Genomic DNA, 20,289 nt, shown 5'->3' with positions numbered 1-20,289 from the left:
GTTGTTACATGACTAGTCTTTGAGTAGTCCTAGTAGCAATTCAAACATGGAGAACATGGGCTGCTGAGGGATTTTATTCTAATTATTTGCTTGCAACTCCTGACTAGGGATCAAGCTAATTTTTGATATTAATTATAACCTACCTTGCTACAGGCTTTATTTGCATTGAGCCACATCTGCAATTCTTGATGCTAACCAATATAAGAAAGTCACAACAAAATATCTGAAACTTACCTGCATAAGTCCCAAGGTAACTGGACAAATTATCTGCAGACTTCACCCCACCACACCAACCTCAGTGTTTATTAACACTATCTCAGCCAACACAAATGCCAAGGTTTAAGGTTCTGTCCCGAATTATTATCCAGCAATTCCACCGCGATAGGAGCATGAACATTGTGGAATGATGACCCAGTATCTAAATACCAACAATCATCATCAGGGATCAAAAATAAATAGGAATATGGGTAAGAAATAGGAGAATGCCTAGTTACAATGGAATGTACCCCAGCCTTCAGTATAAAATCAGGGAGAAATATACAGTGAATCTAGTTAGTAGGGGGCATGGCCATTTGCAGGTAAAATATGTAACCCTATCACATAGAAAGGCATCAAACTGCTACAAGATTAAGCTAAGCAATACGAAAAGTGAAGAATGGAACTTCTTATTCAACTCAATTGTAAGCACACATGCATCTTGTAGCTGTAATTGCACTGCAGCTCCATGTTCACATACCCCTTTGGACACTGCCTGGCAAAGGTGCTGCATCCAGTCGGCCATGTCCTCCTCGTTCTCAGCACTGAGTTCCAAAGCAAGCCGTTCTGTCAGAATCACTTGGAATGTGTGGGGGCGTTCTGTAGTGCTCGACCTTCGGCACCCTCCGCACTGCTCTCCACTACAGCATAAACAATGAAACAGGTGCACATAAGCCTTTTGACGTTGTACAATCAGCTTCAGCATTCCACTTGACCATGTTCGTGTGCACCTTGGCTCCACAACCTCAATAAAATCCAGCAATTTCAGTACTGAAGTATTCAAATTGATCAAGCCTCAGCTCTTCACGTTTTTGTTTGTGTGTAGAATCTTCCACTGTCCTTAGGGTGATCAAGTGCTTTCTGAATCTCAAATTAGCTCAGCTTTAATTACAAATTATACATTCTTGTTCTGGATTCTAACTGGAGGTGATCATTTCTCCCTATCTACTCTAACATACTCTATAATGATTTTAAACACATTAATGAACTCTTCTGTATTCAAAGGTAAGCAAGTTTAGTTCTAACAAGAAATTGCTTTAAGTTCAGGGAATTTGGACTACATTGCCAAGTGTGCATCTATTTGAAACGCACTACTCAAAACGAACACAGCTCGCCAGCTGGTTGATACTGTCCCATTGTTTCTTTGATCCCATTTCAAAATAAAAATCTTCTTCATATTTTTCTACTTGTTAAATATACTTTGCTAGTTTTATTTACAGTCATCTTTTTCTATTTCATCATCTCCTGCCATAAGATCTAATTTACTGCTAGCCAGAAAATATTATTCTATTTTCAGCCTCTAAATTGGTGACTTTATATCTTTCTACACTGCAGTCCATCAGCTAGTTCTTCATATGATACATAACACATATGTAACTTTTTGCTCCCAGCTACATCACTTGTGGTACTACTGTGTTATTAACAAATTTGGATATACCCACGCTTTCAATCAAGTTAACATAAAGATAGTAGAAATATTGTAACCACAATATGGATAACCTAAGGATCACCACTAGGGCAGTCAACCGCTGAAGGAATTTACATTCCTACTCTACCGCCTACCTCACACTCAATTCATTATTCACTGATTTTATTTAATTTCATGCTTTTCTTTGTTAGCAACCAACCGAGTGGGAATCTTTTCTTCTGCAAGTCTGTATAAATTACATCTATCAAGCATTCAAAACCAAATGTTAACTTTTCTTCAACTAGGCTTGTTGATGAAACAGAAAGTTCCTGGGCTTAAAGATTTTATGAATCCCGGGGTTTCAAATTCTTGTTCATCCTTTACCTTCTAACCCGAAGCCAATGGGTTCCACACCAGTGAAAACAGCAAAGCACAACTGAGAGAGATATTGCAATAATATACAAAAACACATTAGCACGGTAATTCAGACATCAAATGCACCGTCCCAGTGGAACTCTGCAAATCTAGGCTTGAAATATGATACACAAAAATGTTAATAATGGTACTATGGAGCTGAGAAATCAGTTGTTGCTAAAGTATACAAATGCAGGATAGCAAGGACAGGATCAGTCTGATCGTTAACATCATGAAATAACATGTTAATAATCAGACTAGGTTCATTTGTGTTGATTAGAAATGTGGGCAAAGGCAGCCTGTGGCACTGGGTCTCTCAGATGCATTAATAGACAAGTTAAGGGAGGGAGAAAGGAAAGAGCAGGCAAATGGAAACAACTATGTTTCCACAGATGTACTTACGCCAAGTTTACTGACAAGAGTGGCATTACATCTATCTTGTCTGGATACTGATAGAGGATGCCATTGCTGCAGATAAAAAGAAAGCCTTAATAAATGTAACAGCACAGACTGCAAACTACTTCATTCAAATACTGGCTGGGGTTGGGCCACTTATAACATCTCTCCCAAGCCAATCTCTTTACATAAAATATTTCAACTGACATCCAATTAAAAGACAAATATTTACTTCCACGGTAAGAATCTGAATTAGTATCAACACCATTTTGTGTCACAGTATCTATAATTTCCCCATTAAGTTAGTGAAATCATAAAGCAATGGTTTAGGTGGAGGTTTGGAACAGCTTACCTCAGCTGAACACTGCCAACATAATATGAAAATGAGGATGAAATCAACAGAGGTGCAGCTTTGGTAAAGAGCAACAGCAGGACAGAATAATAATGTACAGCACATTCGCTGACTCAAGAACAACAATGGCTATTGATTTAAAATGGTCTCTACCTTCAGTGGCTCATTTGAGGAAAATACTGATAAGAACAACAATATGTTGGAATCCCATTGACTAGCAACTCACACTTCATAAGGGACAGAAGAGAAAAAAAAATCAGACATTTGGTCAAAAATTTGAAATTCTCTACTTGACCCTATTGTGGGAGCATTACAATAGACAATAGGTGCAGGAGCAGGCCATTCGGCCCTTTGGGTCAGCACCACCATTCACTGTGATCATGGCTGATCATCCACAATCAGTACCCCATTCCTGCCTTCTCCCCATGGCCCTTGACTCCGCTATCTTTAAGAGCTCTATCTAACTCTTTCTTGAAAGCATCCAGAGAATTGGCCTCCACTGCCCTCTAAGGCAGAGCACTCCACAGATCCACAACTCTCTGGGTGAAAAAGTTTTTCCTCAACTCTGTTCTAAATGGCCTACCCCTTATTCTTAAACTGTGGCCTCTGGTTCTGGACTCCCCCAACATCCGGAACATGTTTCCTGCCTCTAGCGGTGTCCAATCCCTTAATAATCTTATCTGTCTTATACTACAAGGACTACAGGAATTAAGAACATAGTAACACTACAGGCCCTACACTGTCGTGCTGACCTTACAGTCCACTCTAAGATCAACCGAGCCCTTCCCTCTTACATAGCCCTCCATTTTTCTATCATCCATGTGCCTTTCTAAGAGTTCCTTAAATATCCCTAATGTACACGTTGACCTCTACCACTGCCCCTGGCAGTTTTACATGCACCCACCACACTGGGTGTGAAGAAATGACCTCTGCCAACACCCCCCCCCAATATTTTTCTCCAATCACCTTAAAATTATGTCCCCTTGAATTCAAAGTCTACAACAATTTCTATTTCAGCTGCCTTGCCAATATCACCCATAGCCACAATAACAAATTATAAAATAAATGTTAATTCTGATTTATACTAGATTAGCTTAGAGTACTCAGTGCTTCATTGTGTGGAGAGGATAATTCACAGCTAATGGTAAATATACACTTAAATATTTGCACTGCTTGCCTTGGCTTTTGCAGTAAGTACAGTTATTTGGAAGGGTACATGTCAAATTGGGTGGAGATATGTCTCTACCAGAGGTGTAATGTACTCCTTCCCTCTGTGAGCCTGCAGGTCACCCTTGGGCAAGGTGTAGCACCTGCTTAGCCCCCTGATCATGCGAAGCCATGGGAGCAGGAGGTGGATGGTCGTATGAGCAGCCGGTGCATAACATTAGTCTTGGTGATGCCACCACTGACGCCAGGCAGACAGTCTTTGAAGAGTATTGATAATGGCTGGTTTAGCCGTCTGGTCAAGGCACTGCCCAGAGGGTGGCAATGGCAAACCACTTCTGTAGAAAAACTTACCAAGAACAATCGTGGTCAAGACTTGCCAAACACATAACGATGGCGATGATCGGTCAAATATTCACACCTAACAACACTGCTTTCAGAAATAGAGGAGAGAAAAAATAGCAAAACACAAAATGCTGGAGGATCTCAGCAGGCCAGGCAGCATCTCTGGAAAAGAGTACAGTCGATGTTTTGGGCCGAGACTCTTAATCTGGGCATATTTTAAATAGAAACTCGCCAATAGAAGCAGGAACAGTGAGTTCAGTTAAAATCTGTTCCATTCTTCTGAATGATCATACAGATCCTCATTCTTAGTACTACATTCCTACTGACTCCCCCACCAATTGATGCTTTGTGACTAGAAATCAATCTCCTCCTCAAATATATTCAGCTAGCTTGGCCTCCACCACTTCTGTTCACCATTCTGACTCAGAAAATTTATTTTCTTCTTTGCCCCACCGTCTATCCAGAGTCTGTGACCCCTGTTCTGGAATCACCCCCAATCGGGGAAGACATCCTTGCTACAGCCAGCCTATCAACCACTGTCAGCATTTTGCACATTTCATTGAGAACCAGTTTCAGTGAGAATCATTCAAATTCAATGGTTGAGTTTTATACAGCAGTGTAAATATTTATCACTGAAAACATTAAAAAAAACCTTGTTTCATATGTAAGTGCACAGACACCACCCCCTCCACCCCCCCCCCAGCTATAAGAAAAATTGACAATGCCACACCTGAGTACTACATAAGAGGGCTTCCAGATAGGAGCGCCCAGGTAGCTGGTACCAGCCTTGTAATGTAGAATTCCTTCTTTTGTAACTGCATTTGCAACAGTCATGTAGAGGTTTTTCTGAGGCCCTGCTGTTACATCCATGGGATCCTCCCAGTGAATCAAACTGTAGAGGTGGATGGTGACGTCAGATACCTGCAAACAGATTAACCAGAATCAGGTATAGCAGCAGCTGAAACATTGTTGGAACACAGGTTAAAATGATGAATGTAATTTTCATTTAACTTTTTGAAAATTATACTGCTGAGTAATCCTTTTCCTCAACTCCAGTTGCCCCACTTCATCTATCATCTTCTGTTTCTCCCCCCCCCACTAGTAAATACATACTCTGTCCTCTTCACCCCCACTCCATTGTCCCATGGACTTGTCAAAATCAAGATATCAAGATCAAGTACAGAAAATAGTCACACTGCAGATCAGGCAGCACCTGTGGAGAAAGAAGCAAACATTTCAGGTTAAAGAGCCTGCATCAGAACTGGGAAAGAGAGAAAATAAATAAGTTATAACTTGCAAAGAGGATAGAGAGAGATGGATAGGATGAAGAGAATACCTCTGATAGGGTGAGGTCAGGGTTGCACAGGGATAAGATTTAATAAAAGAAATCTGCTTAATGGGTTAATAAGGAAAACTACAGAGAACTATCATGAACAGAAACAGAGAGATGAAGGCAGCTAAATAACTGTAATGGATGGGAAATGCAGAACTGTAGGGATCACTGAGCAGAACTTATTTTCTTTCTTGGTAACAAAATTAGCTGAAGAGCTGTTGAACCCAGAAGACTGCAGTGCATCCTGATGTAAGTTTTATTCACTAAGCTTCTATTGGACCTTGTTACAATAGTACAGGAGGCTAATAACAGACTTCTCAGAGGTGAGAGTGGAAAAGATAATTAAAATGGAAGGTGCCAGGGATATCAGGGCAGTCCCTGCAGACTGAATGCAGGTGTTCCACAAATTATGTGACTAATCTGCATCTGATTTCCCCAATGTAGAAGAGATATTTTGAGCACCAAACACAACACATTAGATTGGAAATGCAATTGAACCATTGCTTCCGCTGAAAGAATGGTTCGAGCCCCTAGATGCTGGGAAGAGGTACTGACTGGGCAAGCGTTGAATTGCCCGAGGTTGTATATGAAAATGTGACGAGAAGTGTTTGGTGGAAAGAGAAGACCAAACTGGGAGTTGAAATGTCCTTTTGGAATGTGGAGAGAAAGAAATGTGTGATGGAATCCTGACGAAGATGGCAGAACTGCTCAATTCTTCTTCAACCATGAGCGAAACCTGGTCTGCTTAGGCAGTACCTACAGTTGCATCTTGCAGAATGTGTGTTGTTTTGTATTTTGCCTTAACATTTCACAACTTTTGTTTATACTTCTCTGAAACTATCCTTATTAACACATTCAACCATGTTATTCCGTCAATAGCTTATCCCCTCAGAAACCCGACTTCGCCCTATCTGAGATATTAACCTTATCCCAGTATCTTCCTCACTCCATGAGCAATTTAAAACTAACCTGTTTTACTCTTTCCCTGTTTTGAAGAGTCTTTGAACAGAAACAGTTCTGTTTCTCTTTCCATAGATGACAGATAATCAGTATTTTCTGGTTTTATTTCAGACTCAGTATCTTAAAATTTTCATTAAAACATTGCTGTCATTTCTTCTTAAAAAAAAGGGCAGGACATTGAATACAATGTTTTAATACCACACGAATACTTTACTGACACATCCCATCCTTCTTGACTATCTCGTTTCCTCAACAGTGTCCCTCATTTCTCTTACCTCGCCTCCTCTCATGTTGCTTGTTGGTCAAATGATTAGCGTTCATCCTTGACTAAACAGAACGACGCCTGTGGACTGCTCCACCCTCACCTCTTTGAAACGCACTGCAGCTCATGTGCCCAGCCGTGCTCATCAATGTACCACGTGGTTTAACAGAGGACATGCATTTCCAACTTAACAATCACATAGAAAAACCTAGCACGATCACCATATTACCTCACATCTTGATTCTTGGGCCACAAATTTGGTCAGTGCCAGTTTCTGCATGGTGGCATCCATAAGGATACTGGGATATGGAGGCTCCCTGCAGCCTTTAATCATAGCAGATCGCAAAGCAGTGAGGAAAAATCTATAGATAAGAAACAAATTACTGGATAACTAGTGACAAAATAAACTTTTGACTTGAAAAGTCCAAGTTCTAGGTACATACCGTACCTTTAATACGACAAGTACATTTTAGTCACTCCACTGATATGTTTCTTTAATTAATTCTTTTATCCTCAGATTCCTTCTCCCATCTTGAAGATTTGGCCTATTAATGTAAATTATTACTGCAGCTGTACTAATTACTAGTACAACTACCTTCTGATTCCCATCAAGTGGACTGTACAAGCCTAGACTTGAGTAGATCAATTATTTATGGTTATGGACAACAACACAACTGAGTCTGATTCCCAACCTTTTCTCCCTCCCCACCCACACAGACAAAAGTTTAGCATTGATTTCAGTAGATTGTGTAAGGTGTTAGAACTGGCTAAAGAGGCAGAAACACACAATTTGTTCTCGTTAAGATCAGCTAACATTAGAAACTAACACTGCAGTGGAGAAAAATGAGTAGGTAGAAAGTATTTATTTTTTTACAAACATAATTTCAACTTAAGCATTATTTAAAAATCTGGTTACATGACTACCTTACCCAGATACATTAAGTATTTTGTTTGAACCTATAAGTCAACAGACTCTGCAGAGGAGAGAAACATACAACGTAAAAAGAATGAGTACTTGTGAAATTAGCTGTTACTCCTTTCTTGCTGCTGCCATCAGGAAGGTGGTACAGGAGCCTCAGGACTCGCACCACCAGGTTCAAGAACAGTTACTACCCCTCAACCATCAGGCTCTTGAACAAAAGGGAATAACTACACTCACTCTACATCTGGTGCTCCCACAACCGATGGTCTCACTTAAAGGACTCTCTGTTATTTCATGCTCATAATTTATTGCTATTTATCTATACCTGCATTTGCAGTTTGTTGTCCATTGATCCTGTTTAGTTACCGTTCTATAGATTTGGTAAATATGCCCGCAGAAAAAGCTGCTCTGGGTGTATGTGGTGACAAGTATGTATTCTGATAATGAATTTTACTTTGAACTGAGATCTGAATGAGACCTCAGGGGCAATGTACTTAAAGCCAATGAACATGACTGAATACAGCTGCACCTTCAAAATTTCATTAAAACTCAAAAAAAGAGAGCTAGTGCAGGAGTCAAAAGGTTCAACATCTGGAGTAACTTTCCATGCAAATGTGGACAACTGTTAAAAGGTCTCCAAGATGGGCATGGGTTGAAGGAGGAACATCCAGGCAATGACCGACTATTCGTCCAATATCGGCGCAATCTGAACTTACTCAGTCAGAGATTCATCTGCTGTGTCTAGCAGGAACTGCCTCCGTCGATTAGCGCAAACAAGCTGAATAGTCTGTTGACCAAGCCCCACCTTTGACAAAGAACATATGAATGAAAGACTGCAAATTATGACCAACGTCAGAGCAAGTATTGTAAATTATCCTACTAAGTGAGAGAATTTTATACTGCAAATAAGATGATGCTATGTTACACTATAACACCCCACAAGTGGCATTTTTGGTTTTAAAATTTTACAATGTCTCCACTTCTTAGTTTGTCCTTTTCACTTAAGTCTATTTAGTTTAATTTCACAGGTGGCAGTAGCCATCCAGTACTACATACTGCACATTACCAATACTCAGGCAACAGGAGTGAATTAGATTGAGGAGGATGGTATACAATCACAGGATGACATCGGTTCAGTTTACTTTTGGTTATCAGACATTAAATAAATATCATGCTTAAAGCTGTTCTCTCATTTCCCAAGAGCTAATGAATCTTAATGTTACAAACCTAACAATGTCATTTTAAAATTACCTATTACTGGCAATGCTATTACCAATATTTTATTTATTTTGCAAAGGGAGAGGCAGTGAAAATACTTGTTATCCTATTTTACAGAAATAGAACTAATAAGAGATGGTACAACATCCCAGCAAAAAGCTAGCCCAACCAGATTTATCGGTTCCAGATGAAGAAAATCACAGCTCACCGAAATATAGTCAAGTTCATTGTAGGATACTGCTTCCTCCACTGCATAGGGCTTGTCTGCAGCTCCTACACAAAGTAAAAGACTGAGTCAGACATTGGCACTACATTCCAACCTATGCTTTGGCTTGCATTGTAAAACTTGTCTATTACACATCTACTGTATGTATAATATTAAACTTCATCTGAACCAGAATCTGAATAGTGTGGAACATTCAGCTCCCATTTCCATGACATTGAGGAAAACACTCATTTTATTTGTTCCACTCTCCTTTCCTGAACTGAAAGCTGTGAATTTTGCTTTGTATATATTAATTACATTAGTTTCTATCAGCATACTGCTTAGTAAGTGGTCTTCCGTCAGAACCTTCAGCCTTGAGTTGGGTACTCAGAGCTGCATTTTCTCAACTTTATGTCAGTTCATATCTTTTCTTCTTCTGGTCTTATTAAAATATTAAAATTCTGAACTGAGAAAATAGTTACAATTTATGCAGAAAATTAAACCAACTGTACATTCCAGTTGCGCAATTGTGAAAAATACTGGAAGTGGAACTGTGACCAAATCTATTAGTTGCATAATTAAGATAACGTGATTATGACCAAACCCCCTAACATTTGGCTTTAAGATGGAAAAGTAATGGAACATGTACACAATGTACTCTGGAAAATACTGGTTACGAACCAACTATAAACCAGAAGCCCAGAATCAGAATTATTTTCACTGACAGACTGCATGTTGTGAACAGTACAGCAAAAGACAAAAATGACCATAAATTAGAGTAAAAATGAACAAATAGTGCAAGAGGAATAGTGCGGTAGTGTTCATGGACTGTTCAGGAATCTGATGGCAGAGGGGAAGAAACTTTCTAAAATGTTAAGTATGGATTTTCAAATTCCTTTAACTTCTAACTAGTGATAGCAATGAGAAAAGGGCATGTTCTGGGTGGTGGGGCATCTTGATGGATGCCACCTACTGGAGATACCACCTTTTCAAGATGTTCTCAATGGTGGGCAGGATTGTGCCCGCCTCTGCAGCCTCTTTCAATCCTGCACATCAGAGCGTCCATACCAGGCAGTGATGCAACCAGTCAGAATGCTCTACTGTACATCAGTATAAATTTGCTAGAGATTTGGTGACACATCAAATCTCCTCAAGCTATGTAACCTGGTCCCTGCAACAATTTAAATGTGTGATGTGGCCTTTAAGAATATTAATTCACTCGATGCACCAGTCCAAGTTAGATATTTACCTTTTCTCAACAGGTAGATATAACAATCTGTCAACAGAACATACAGCAACTGTAGGTTCCCCTCCATATGACCTGTCCACATCTGCATCATCTAAGAGGAGAAATTGGTAGAGACAAGAACAGAGGGGAATGTAAGAGTTCCTAATAAATGCATGTTTTCTATTGTAAGCTATATCATAATCATTCTACGTACACTTGCTATAATTCAGTCAATTTAATTGAATAATCACCTGAATGCTACCCATAATTAAACTGATGGAAAATGAATCCATCCACTCATTAATGATTTGAAGCATTTTATTATTATTATTAGTGAAAGATACTTTAAAAACGAATGGGAGAATTTGTATAGACAGATTGTCAGGTCATTTGTAACCAGAACAACCTGCAATGGGAGTAGCATTGCATAGTTCATCCAAAAAAAAAACAGTACTATAAAAACAACATTTTAATTAACTGCCTGCATCCTTAGCTCTGGATTAGTGGAGTTCCAAAACTGCAGAACTCTGTTCACAGAAGACCATTTACTTGTCCCATTATGCCAATGATAAGGTCTTGAACAAGATTTCCTTCTACCTCCCTCTTTAGTTTGGAGAATTGGTTATGTTCCAGCTATTTAGATTTGCTTTCATATTTCACCATTCCCCATTCTCAAGTTTTGTTGGTGCCAATTTCTTGGTTCAGTTTTAATAGTTGTTCATGTTGTTATACCCAGCTTTCTCCACATATGACCCAGTGACTAATCATTTCCACATTGTGATAGGCTAATCTAGGAAAATAAGGCATGCTAAAAGTGGGTGCATAGCCTTTTTACATGCTAACCAGATGATTCAGTTTCCCTTTTCTATCTGCCATAAGAAACTATTTTATCTAAGAGTGGATGGCAAGGACCTACAAAACAGAGCAAGAGCCTACATCCATACACATTTTGCTATATACCCAGTTTCTCGTAGGAGATAACAAAACTATCAGGTATTGTAACCCTTCTAACTCAGTATATGTGCAGAGATCATTGAAATTATTCTAGTTATTGCAGCACAAACTGTACTGAAGAATGTCCTTCCCTCATCTTTATTGCAGAAAATTTTACCAGAGCAATGTGCTCCAAATCTTTTTGAAATACTTGAAGCATATATTTTATAGACCAGTCACAACCCCATTACCTTATAGAGCTGCTCTTCATTCTCCCTGAAAACATGAATCATCAGCAGAAGCAGCAGATTATTGTCCACCCTGAAGAAAAATGGGAAAAACATGGATTATCTGACCGCTGCCACCAGTTCTGACAAAATCTCAAAAGCTTTAAGTCATATCAAGTTGATCAAGAACATTCAGGAAAATTTCACTGAAGAGTTATGAGGATTACAGATATAGAGTCAAATAATTTGTACTTGTGAATATAATGAAATAGCAGAAAAAGCTGAATGAACAAACTGTACATGATAGAAAAGTTAAAACAAAACTGTAGAGCATGTCTGAGGATTGACTGCTATTTTGCAGGCAGTTTCACACTTACTGAAATGAAAACTACTCAGATCCATTTATAGAGTGATTAAAAACTGGGAGACAAAATCTTTCTAAGTCAATGAATGTTGCAGAATTTCAGGGAAAACTTAATGTCAAGCTAGTCTAGAAACAAGCAAGAAAGGCACATATACTGAGTAGATAATAATACTTAAATAAAAATTCAAATATAAATGCAATCCTAGTGGCAAACACTGAATTATCAGGAATTAGTCTTGTGAAGCTCCTGTTTGAGGTATATGATATGCATTTGTTCAGGAAAAAAAAACAAACACAAGCTTGAATGTTTGTTCTGGTCCATTCCAAATCTATACATCAGAATTAGGTTTAATATCAGAGGCACATGTTATGAAATTTGTTGTCTTTGCGACAGCAGTACAATACAACACTAATAATAGAGGAAAAGAACGAGTTACACTATGTATATATATTAAATAGTATTATAAAATACATGTGGGCACGTGGCCAAGTGGTTAAGGCATTCGACTAGTGACCTGAAAGTCGTGAGTTCGAGCCCTAGCCGAGGCCACGTGTTGTGTCCTTGAGCAAGGCACTTAACCACACAGTGCTCTACGACAACACCGGTGCCAAGCTGTATCGGCCCTTGCCCTTCCCTTGGACAATATCGGTGTCATGGAGAGGGGAGACTTGCAGCAAGGGCAACTGCCGTCTTCCATACAACCTTGCCCAGGCTTGCGCCCTGGAGAGTGAAGACTTTCCAGGCGCAGATCCATGGTCTCGCAAGACTAATGGATGTCTAAAAAAAAAATTATCAAATAAGTAGTGCAAAGTAAAAAAAGTCATGAGGTAGTGTTCATGGGTTCAATGCCCATTTAGGAATCGATGGCAGAGGGGAAGCAGCTGTTCCTGAACCGTTGAGTGTGCGCCTTCAGGCTCCTGTACCTCTTTCCTGATGGTAATAATGAGAACAGAGCATGTCCTGGGGGTTCTAAATGATGGATGCCACCTTTTTGAGGCATTGCTCCCTGAAGAGCAGTTACAACTCTCTGCAGCTTATTTCGATCCTGTGCAGTAGTCCCCCACCCACCTCCCATACCAGAAGGAGATGCAGTCAGTTAGAATGCTCTCCATCTATAGAAATTAATATGCTGATCTTAATGGGGAAAAAAAGTGATGTCATCATGGGCTGATGACATTTGTTGCCTGGTAAGAAAGGGCATGATGTAGCTATGAGTGGTCCGAACAGTGATATCTGTGTTAGAGAAAGGTAGTTCAGAAGAATATTTTTAGAAATCTTTAAATTTAAAGGGTTAGGATAGGAAGAAAAAGCAAATGGGCAAAAATACTATTGAGAATGGTTGCAATCCATTGAGGAAGAGAAAGTTTGTGCTTTCAGGTGAGATGGGAAGGCAATTGGAAGGGGCAAAAAAAGCTTGTCTATTTATTATTGAAGTTGTGTTAAGAAATTCTGACCAGCTGGAGTCCAGTCATAGGAAAAGACACAAGATTCACCCATGGAACATGCTTGAGTACAACGACAGCACACTACTTAAACATCTCAACTCTATGATAGTTTGATTCACTCCCTCAACCAGAGATGAACAAAAGGTTACTCTATACACGCAAACAATACGTATAGTACAAATAATATACACACCTGATTAATATAAGGGACAGACTGGCAGGAATCAATTCATGAGGTGACAATAACTAATTATTAATGGATGTCAGGACTTTGACATTTTGTGACTGATCAGGACTACATTCTGAACATTCAGTACACTGACTTTTAAATGTGTTCACTATTTTAATATTCACAATCTAAACCAAGATCCTGATGAAGATCAAAATCAAGGGCAACACAGTTTCTCATAACCTCCATGTTTGAATTTTGAAGCACAAATTCAGGGAATGTGCAACTATTCCAGAGTTATAGAAGTTAATTAATACTGTCTGATTCCATTAATACATTTAATATTTTTTCACACTTTCATGAAGCAGTTGGATTTACAATTAACCACAGAAGCATTTAAAGAATCCACTGCACTTTACCTGAAGTCAGCTGGATGGGTTAGTTCTGAGGGACTATTTTGAGCTGCCTCATTCTCCACTTCACCTTCAGAAGCCAAGGTCTGAATTTCCAACTGTTCTAGATCAGTCTCACCCACCTTGGCATTTAGATTATCGGACTGGTTATTGGGTACCGAAACAGTCTCAGTATTTTCTGCCTCTTGACTCACTGGGGCATCAGCTTCCTCTGTGATCCCTTGTGTCGCTACTGTGCCAGGGATGACTTCTTTGCACGTTTCTGTGCTAGCAGCTTCATGGCTACTAAAAACATTCTCTTGTTGGCCATCCCCTGCAAGGTCATCGTTGCAGCTACCTGTTGCACTAACGCCTGGACTCTCGAGGGTAAACCTGTAGAACTCCATGGCAGGTGGCATCCGCTCACTATACTCGCTATGTGGAGACTCATCCGGGGCGTTCCCCGGGGCACAAGTCCGAAAGGGCTGCTCAGGGTGACCATCATCTGGCATCCAAGCACTGGCACCAGTTGTTTCATTAAGCTGCTCCATTACTTTGCTCAGAGGATGCCCGACGCTGCTCATGGACGTGTCCTTCATCTGCGGTATCTGTAAACCTGGCTGGGTAGCGTCGGCATCAGACTCCCGTTGAGTCACTCGGAGCACCATATCCTCAGTGTTGGTCTCCTCAGTTCCAGGAATTACAGTTGATTTCTGCAATTCTAATTTTGTGCTTTGTTCATCTTGTGCTTCCAAATCACAGTCTTCCTCAGTCTTGGCATCTTCTTCCTTTGACTGCGGTATTTCTTCATGCATTTGCTCCTCAGATTTCGCTCTCTTCTTTTTCGGTGTTCTCTTCTTCTTTGCCAATCTGTGAAGTTGAAATTACAAACAATTAGTATCAGTTTCTCACCTCATTTGGGCAGGTGCTAATTACTAACCCACGTGGGAAACTTTCCAATTGCACCTTTAGTCAGTTCAGACTGGCTGCAACCAACTAGGACACTAGTTAATGCTTTTGCCCCAAAGGAAGAACAAGAAGCAGTCAGCATCATCTTTTGTATTCCTATCAAGAGGAAAATATGTGCTTAGATACAATGATCACACTAAATTGTGACATCGTGCAGTTAAATGTTTTGGCAAAACTTTCCATTTATGTGCACAAATTGGAACAAAAAAAGCCACATAGGAAGAATACCCAAGGGTAGACAGCTGTAATGGTAATATAGTATATGCTCCCACAGCTCAATTTGGAATTCTATCTACAAAGTATAGTCCCATAATTTAAGGGGTTGAGAGTATAAATTTGAAACTAAAGACCTCAAAGACCAAATTTAATCTTATTCTGAAGACACACTGTTGCAGGAACCCCAGAAAGCAATAGGACAAAAGGTACTGCCCAATCAAGATTGTTAGCATGTCCTGAATTTTGAGTTCTATACTGTGTGATTTTGCAACGGTTCCATACAAACTGATCCAAGCAGTCTACAGAAACTCATAAGGTTACCACTTCCAGATGTAGTGTAGGAATCATAGAAATAAATTATATAGCATCACGGATGTTTCATAATCAACAAAATAATGTGTGTCAAGAATTTGAGTAGATGTTATATGAGAAGAGTGCCACCCAGTTGTACACAAATAGCACTGAGATTCTCTGGATGTTTATTTTCAAATAAACTGTAACACTGATTAATTAATAAAGCAATTTTAGTTATTTTGAAATGATACCCCAGAACACAACATCCACTGGAGAAGGGCTGAGGCTTATTTTAAAATTTGGAATTGGAATGTCTGCATAGATTATAAACTCAAGAAACAAATCCAGAAGCTTTTCACTCAAACGAGGAAAAACTAATAACAAAGAGGCAAACTAAACAAAGCGATGGGGAAGTAAGTTGCCATCTCTATTGGGAATTTGAATCAAACTGAAAGTTAGTATTTTGTGGAATACCCATCCTCTGTAACCTCCTTTATGGTCCTGAACATTAATGACTGACCTGATTACTTCAAGTTCTGTGGTATTCTTGGTGACATCCTGTATATCTGATGTGTTCTCTTCTCCCTTGGATTCAGTGTTTCGCACCACATTACCTTCTGGTGCATGTGGAGACTCTGTTTTCTCACCATTAAAAGGATTGTAGCGGAGGGTTGGGCTCTTTGTGTTCGGTTTGTTGTTTAATGGCAAACTCTCTGAGGTTACAGATCGAGGGCAGCTGCTGACTGTGTCTGTCAATTCACCCTCTACAGAGAAAACAAAAATGAAAATACAGAGGTCAGCGTTTGTTTCTCAGATGAGTTTTACTTGACAAAAATATTTTTTCTTTAATAGCACTGAAAATTGGTTATTTGAAGCAGGATTAAAAATAAATTGACAAATTAGCATACAGAATCAAAAGCTCAAATTCAGGAACCTCCTAGCACAGGTTAGAACTAATCCCACACCTAACAATCACCAGAACACTTATTTAACAGCAGCATTTATTGCATATGATTACAACAGCTACTTGCATTTGTAGAAAATTCATTATACTCTATTTTAATGATTTTGTTCCGAGAAAGAACATCTCTATTTAAACGTGATACCTTGTTGACAGCTTAGTTGCACTGCAGATGGGTAACAGTGTATAAGGTCATTATCTATCTTTGATCTCAATTAAAATGTTTTGCAGTTAGGTAAGGATGAAAAACCAAAGGCATAACCATTTAAAGCTCAGGAGCCTCTGCTTACCTACTCAGACTGTAAGACACAGGTGCAGAAGCTATTCAGCCCATTGAGTATGTTCCACCATACAATCCTGGCCGATTTATTTTCCCTCTCAACCCCAAGCTCCTGCCTTCTCTCTGTAACCCTTGATGCCCTTACTAACCAAGAACTAATCAACCTTCGCTTTAAATATACCCAATGACTTGGGTTCCACAGCCATCTGTGTCAATTAATTCCACTGATTCACCAAAAAAATCCTCTGCAAATCTGCTCTAAATGATCTTTTTAACTAGTCTGGTTTGAACCCTTATTTACTTCAAGTAAAAGGTTACCGAGTATCCTGACCAAGTACTTTCAGTTTTACACCCAAAGCTCTTGTGGTTTAGTGATTCAGTTGGCAGAGCTGATGCCTCACAGACCCTGTGACCTAGGCTTCACCAGCATTGCTTGGGTAGAAAGTGAAATATTCACATGGTCCTTGAAATTCCATATATTTCTTCTAGGTGTTCCAGTTTCCTCCCACGTCTCAAAGATCTGTACGCTGGAAGGCTAATTGACCACTGTAAATTACCTCCGGTATTTAATAAGTGACGTAATCCTAGTTTTGTCAGGGGGTGGAGGAAACAGTGAATAGTACTAATGGTGCTTTGTGGTTGCCAAATGGTATGGGATTTTTTTAAGCTTGCTGCAGCAGTAGAAACAGAGCCATATGTTTCCACTGCTGTAACAAGCTACTCAAAAAAAAAATCCCACGCCATTTATGACCGCATGATCTGAAAGTAAGGAGAACCAACAAGTTCAAGACTACTGAACCTTCTTGAGCTATAATGATACTAAGAAAAACTAACAAAACCCACAGGATAGGAAGAGCACAGAAATGTGCATCATCGAGGAAACTAACTCATTAAAAATTAAATCTGATGCAATCTTTGAACCTATTGTCTCAAGTTGGGAGCTCCACTCAGTAAATTTATTGTTTACAGGTGGTGGAAGCACAAGGTCACTAAAATATATTCTAATAACCTTGGTGTGAGCTTCAATTAATATCTTTGAGGTTTTAGTGGAACATCCCTTTCTTGGCGCCAAAGACAAACTATTGATTTTCCACATCTGGAACTGGTCACGCATGTCCCATGAATGAAGTAGAACAAGAAGGAACAATGATGGCAATTTAGCAGTTAGAAATGGTACAATAGGACAGTAATGCTTGGGGTGACAGAAACCCAGATTATGCAGATAGCTATATACACCTTTTCCAGGTAGCTCATTCTGGGAAGGAGTCATCAACCAATGTATTGCAATAAATCATGGGTTGACAGTGGTCACCAAGGGTATTGAGAAGATGCAGGAAAGCCTCAATGTTTTTGAACATCATAGCATGAAAGATAAACTGGTGAACTTTCCATCACCTAACCCCACCCTAGCAAAAATAAACATTGAATGATTGTAAGCGTAATGCCAGCATTTGGAAGGGAAATGTTTGGCCTGGATGAAATTATTTATGGGATATGGGCATTCAACAAGGACACCTTTAATTGCCTATTCCTAAAAACTAGAGGAGGTGGTGGCAAGTTTCCTTCTAGAACTACTTCAATCCTCTTACTCTCACAGGTGATGGGAGAAGATACAAGACCTGGAAGAGGCTCTACAGACGGGTAGGAAGTTATCCCCATGTGTTTGCTGCTCTTGCTCATCCTGATGGTTTAAGAAGTGCTGTTTAAATAGTCTAAAGTGAATTAACTGCAAAGAATTCAGCCAGGCTACTACTGGTGTACTGATGAACTCAGACGTTGCAGAGGGGAGTAAACATTTAGAGTGATGGATGGGATGTGAATCAAGCTGACTGCTTTGTTCTGGATGAGCTGAGCTCATGTCACTGGAATTGTACTCGAGGAAAATCTCATCCCATTTATGACAGTTTTTATCTGACGGGTGATGGGGATCAAGTGACTCTAGACAAATCAACCCTCTCAGAGTGGCTTTGATAAGCTCAAAAGTACTAAACTTAATAGACAATATTCCATCATTCTTCTGACCTTGACTTGCAGATCGCTTTGAGTTGTCATGAACTACTTGCGACAGTTGCTGTTCATCTAATGCATGGTTGGATTTCTAAAGTTTTAGATCTATAGCAGGTACAAAATCAAGTCCTGGGTCAATCTAAATTAAAAATAATATCCCTAAACATTATCCTAAGCTATTCAAAGGCTAAGTCATTATCAGTGGCAACCAAATCACACTTCTCAATATGCAAATGTTACTTATTTCTTGGGTATCATTAATTTACAAATGAGACAGATAGGAGTGATACATTTTCATAAGCAAGCCTGCACCAATGCACGTGGTGAAACTATTTAAGTGAACTTTTCCCCAATGAGAATCAGATTCTGGTCACTCCGGACAGTTCTCTTATGCTATGACATCGAATTTAAAATTAAAAGAAAAACATTCTAAAACTTGAGAATTACATTAATTGCCTCCTCAAAAAATGAAACTGCAAGAAGATTTCTGCAAGCCAACCAATTATACCAAGTTTGATTATTGTATGAAACCCACCACCATATTATGCAGCATTCACATTATGGCTTTCAGTTCACAATATTCAAATGCAATCTGATTGTCTCTGTCTGACACTCCCAATTGCAAACATACACGATCACTGGAAGCAGCCCTGGCAGGCATGCAGCGAGTCAGACAGACAGGGTTAGGGACAGAGCATGCAGCAGCCAGCAGAATGTGAACACAAATCTGATAAAGTCCCACCTTCCCAGTCAGTGCTGGGTATGGACTGTGCTGCAGAAAATACATCTCCAAAATCATAATCTATAGTTGTAGGAAGAGAAAGAAAACAAAACAAAAATTGGTAACGGTATAAATCATTGTCAAATAGTACACAAAATACCCAGTTTATATAGGTAGTGAAAGCAGTCATGGCAATTTCACAATACCTATAAAGTGCTAGAGCGTTCCTTAACATCCTTCCTGGAATGATGTTTCTTTTGCTTCCAAGAACTTTGTGTTTGAAACCGGACCAGTTGGTTGAACATTCTCTTAGCTGATCCCAACTCAATCCTTATATAAAGCCATTCTTAACCGGCAATGACACTTAGAACAGAAATTGAAAATAAAAAAGCTATTTTCTTTTGGATGGCAGGATTTTTCACTGTGTCTAACCTGATGATCGAGAACTGAAATTAGCAAAAGCACCATTTCAGTCAGTGTGGAGCATTAGAGTCAGAAGATACTGTAACCCTTGATCAACACACACAAAATACTGGAAGAACTCAGCAAGCTAAGCAGCATTCATGGAGGGAAATGAACAGTCAATGTTTTGGGCCAAGACACTGACTGTTTAAAGATGTTGCCTGACCTGCTGAGCATCTCCAACATTTTGTGTGAGTTAATTTTGATCACTATCTTATCTTGATTAGAACAGTGTTATTTGGAAGAAAACAAACAAATGAATAAGTAAAATGCTGCTGTTTACTTGGAGGTCTAAATGTCTAAAAATATGCTGCTAAATACGAGTTTCCTTGTATACATATTGGTGTGGACAAGTTGGCTGAAATGCCATTCAGCATAACAATGTT

General features: G+C 39.4%; 1 protein-coding gene across 2 annotated transcripts in view; it reads right to left on the bottom strand.

The window, feature by feature from the left end:
• plekhm2 (pleckstrin homology domain containing, family M (with RUN domain) member 2) overlaps positions 1-20,289 on the bottom strand; it is a 52,158-nt gene that overhangs the window by 10,219 nt on the left and 21,650 nt on the right. The window contains exons 7-17 of one of the 2 annotated variants that reach the window (XM_063033402.1): positions 19,463-19,522; positions 15,993-16,236; positions 14,021-14,863; positions 11,647-11,716; positions 10,484-10,574; positions 9,238-9,302; positions 8,528-8,616; positions 7,119-7,251; positions 5,065-5,255; positions 2,480-2,545; positions 737-896 (exon numbers count right to left, since the gene is read on the bottom strand). In XM_063033402.1, coding sequence (XP_062889472.1) covers positions 737-896; positions 2,480-2,545; positions 5,065-5,255; positions 7,119-7,251; positions 8,528-8,616; positions 9,238-9,302; positions 10,484-10,574; positions 11,647-11,716; positions 14,021-14,863; positions 15,993-16,236; positions 19,463-19,522 — 2,012 coding nt within the window. The remainder of the gene's footprint in view (positions 1-736; positions 897-2,479; positions 2,546-5,064; positions 5,256-7,118; positions 7,252-8,527; positions 8,617-9,237; positions 9,303-10,483; positions 10,575-11,646; positions 11,717-14,020; positions 14,864-15,992; positions 16,237-19,462; positions 19,523-20,289) is intronic. The other variant, XM_063033403.1, reaches the window with a different exon arrangement.

This window comes from Mobula hypostoma, chromosome 25 (genome assembly GCF_963921235.1).
Source record: "Mobula hypostoma chromosome 25, sMobHyp1.1, whole genome shotgun sequence".
Taxonomy (NCBI): domain Eukaryota; kingdom Metazoa; phylum Chordata; class Chondrichthyes; order Myliobatiformes; family Myliobatidae; genus Mobula; species Mobula hypostoma.
The sequence above is the reverse complement of the archived record's forward strand: the minus strand, read 5'-3'. Positions and strand labels throughout refer to the sequence as shown.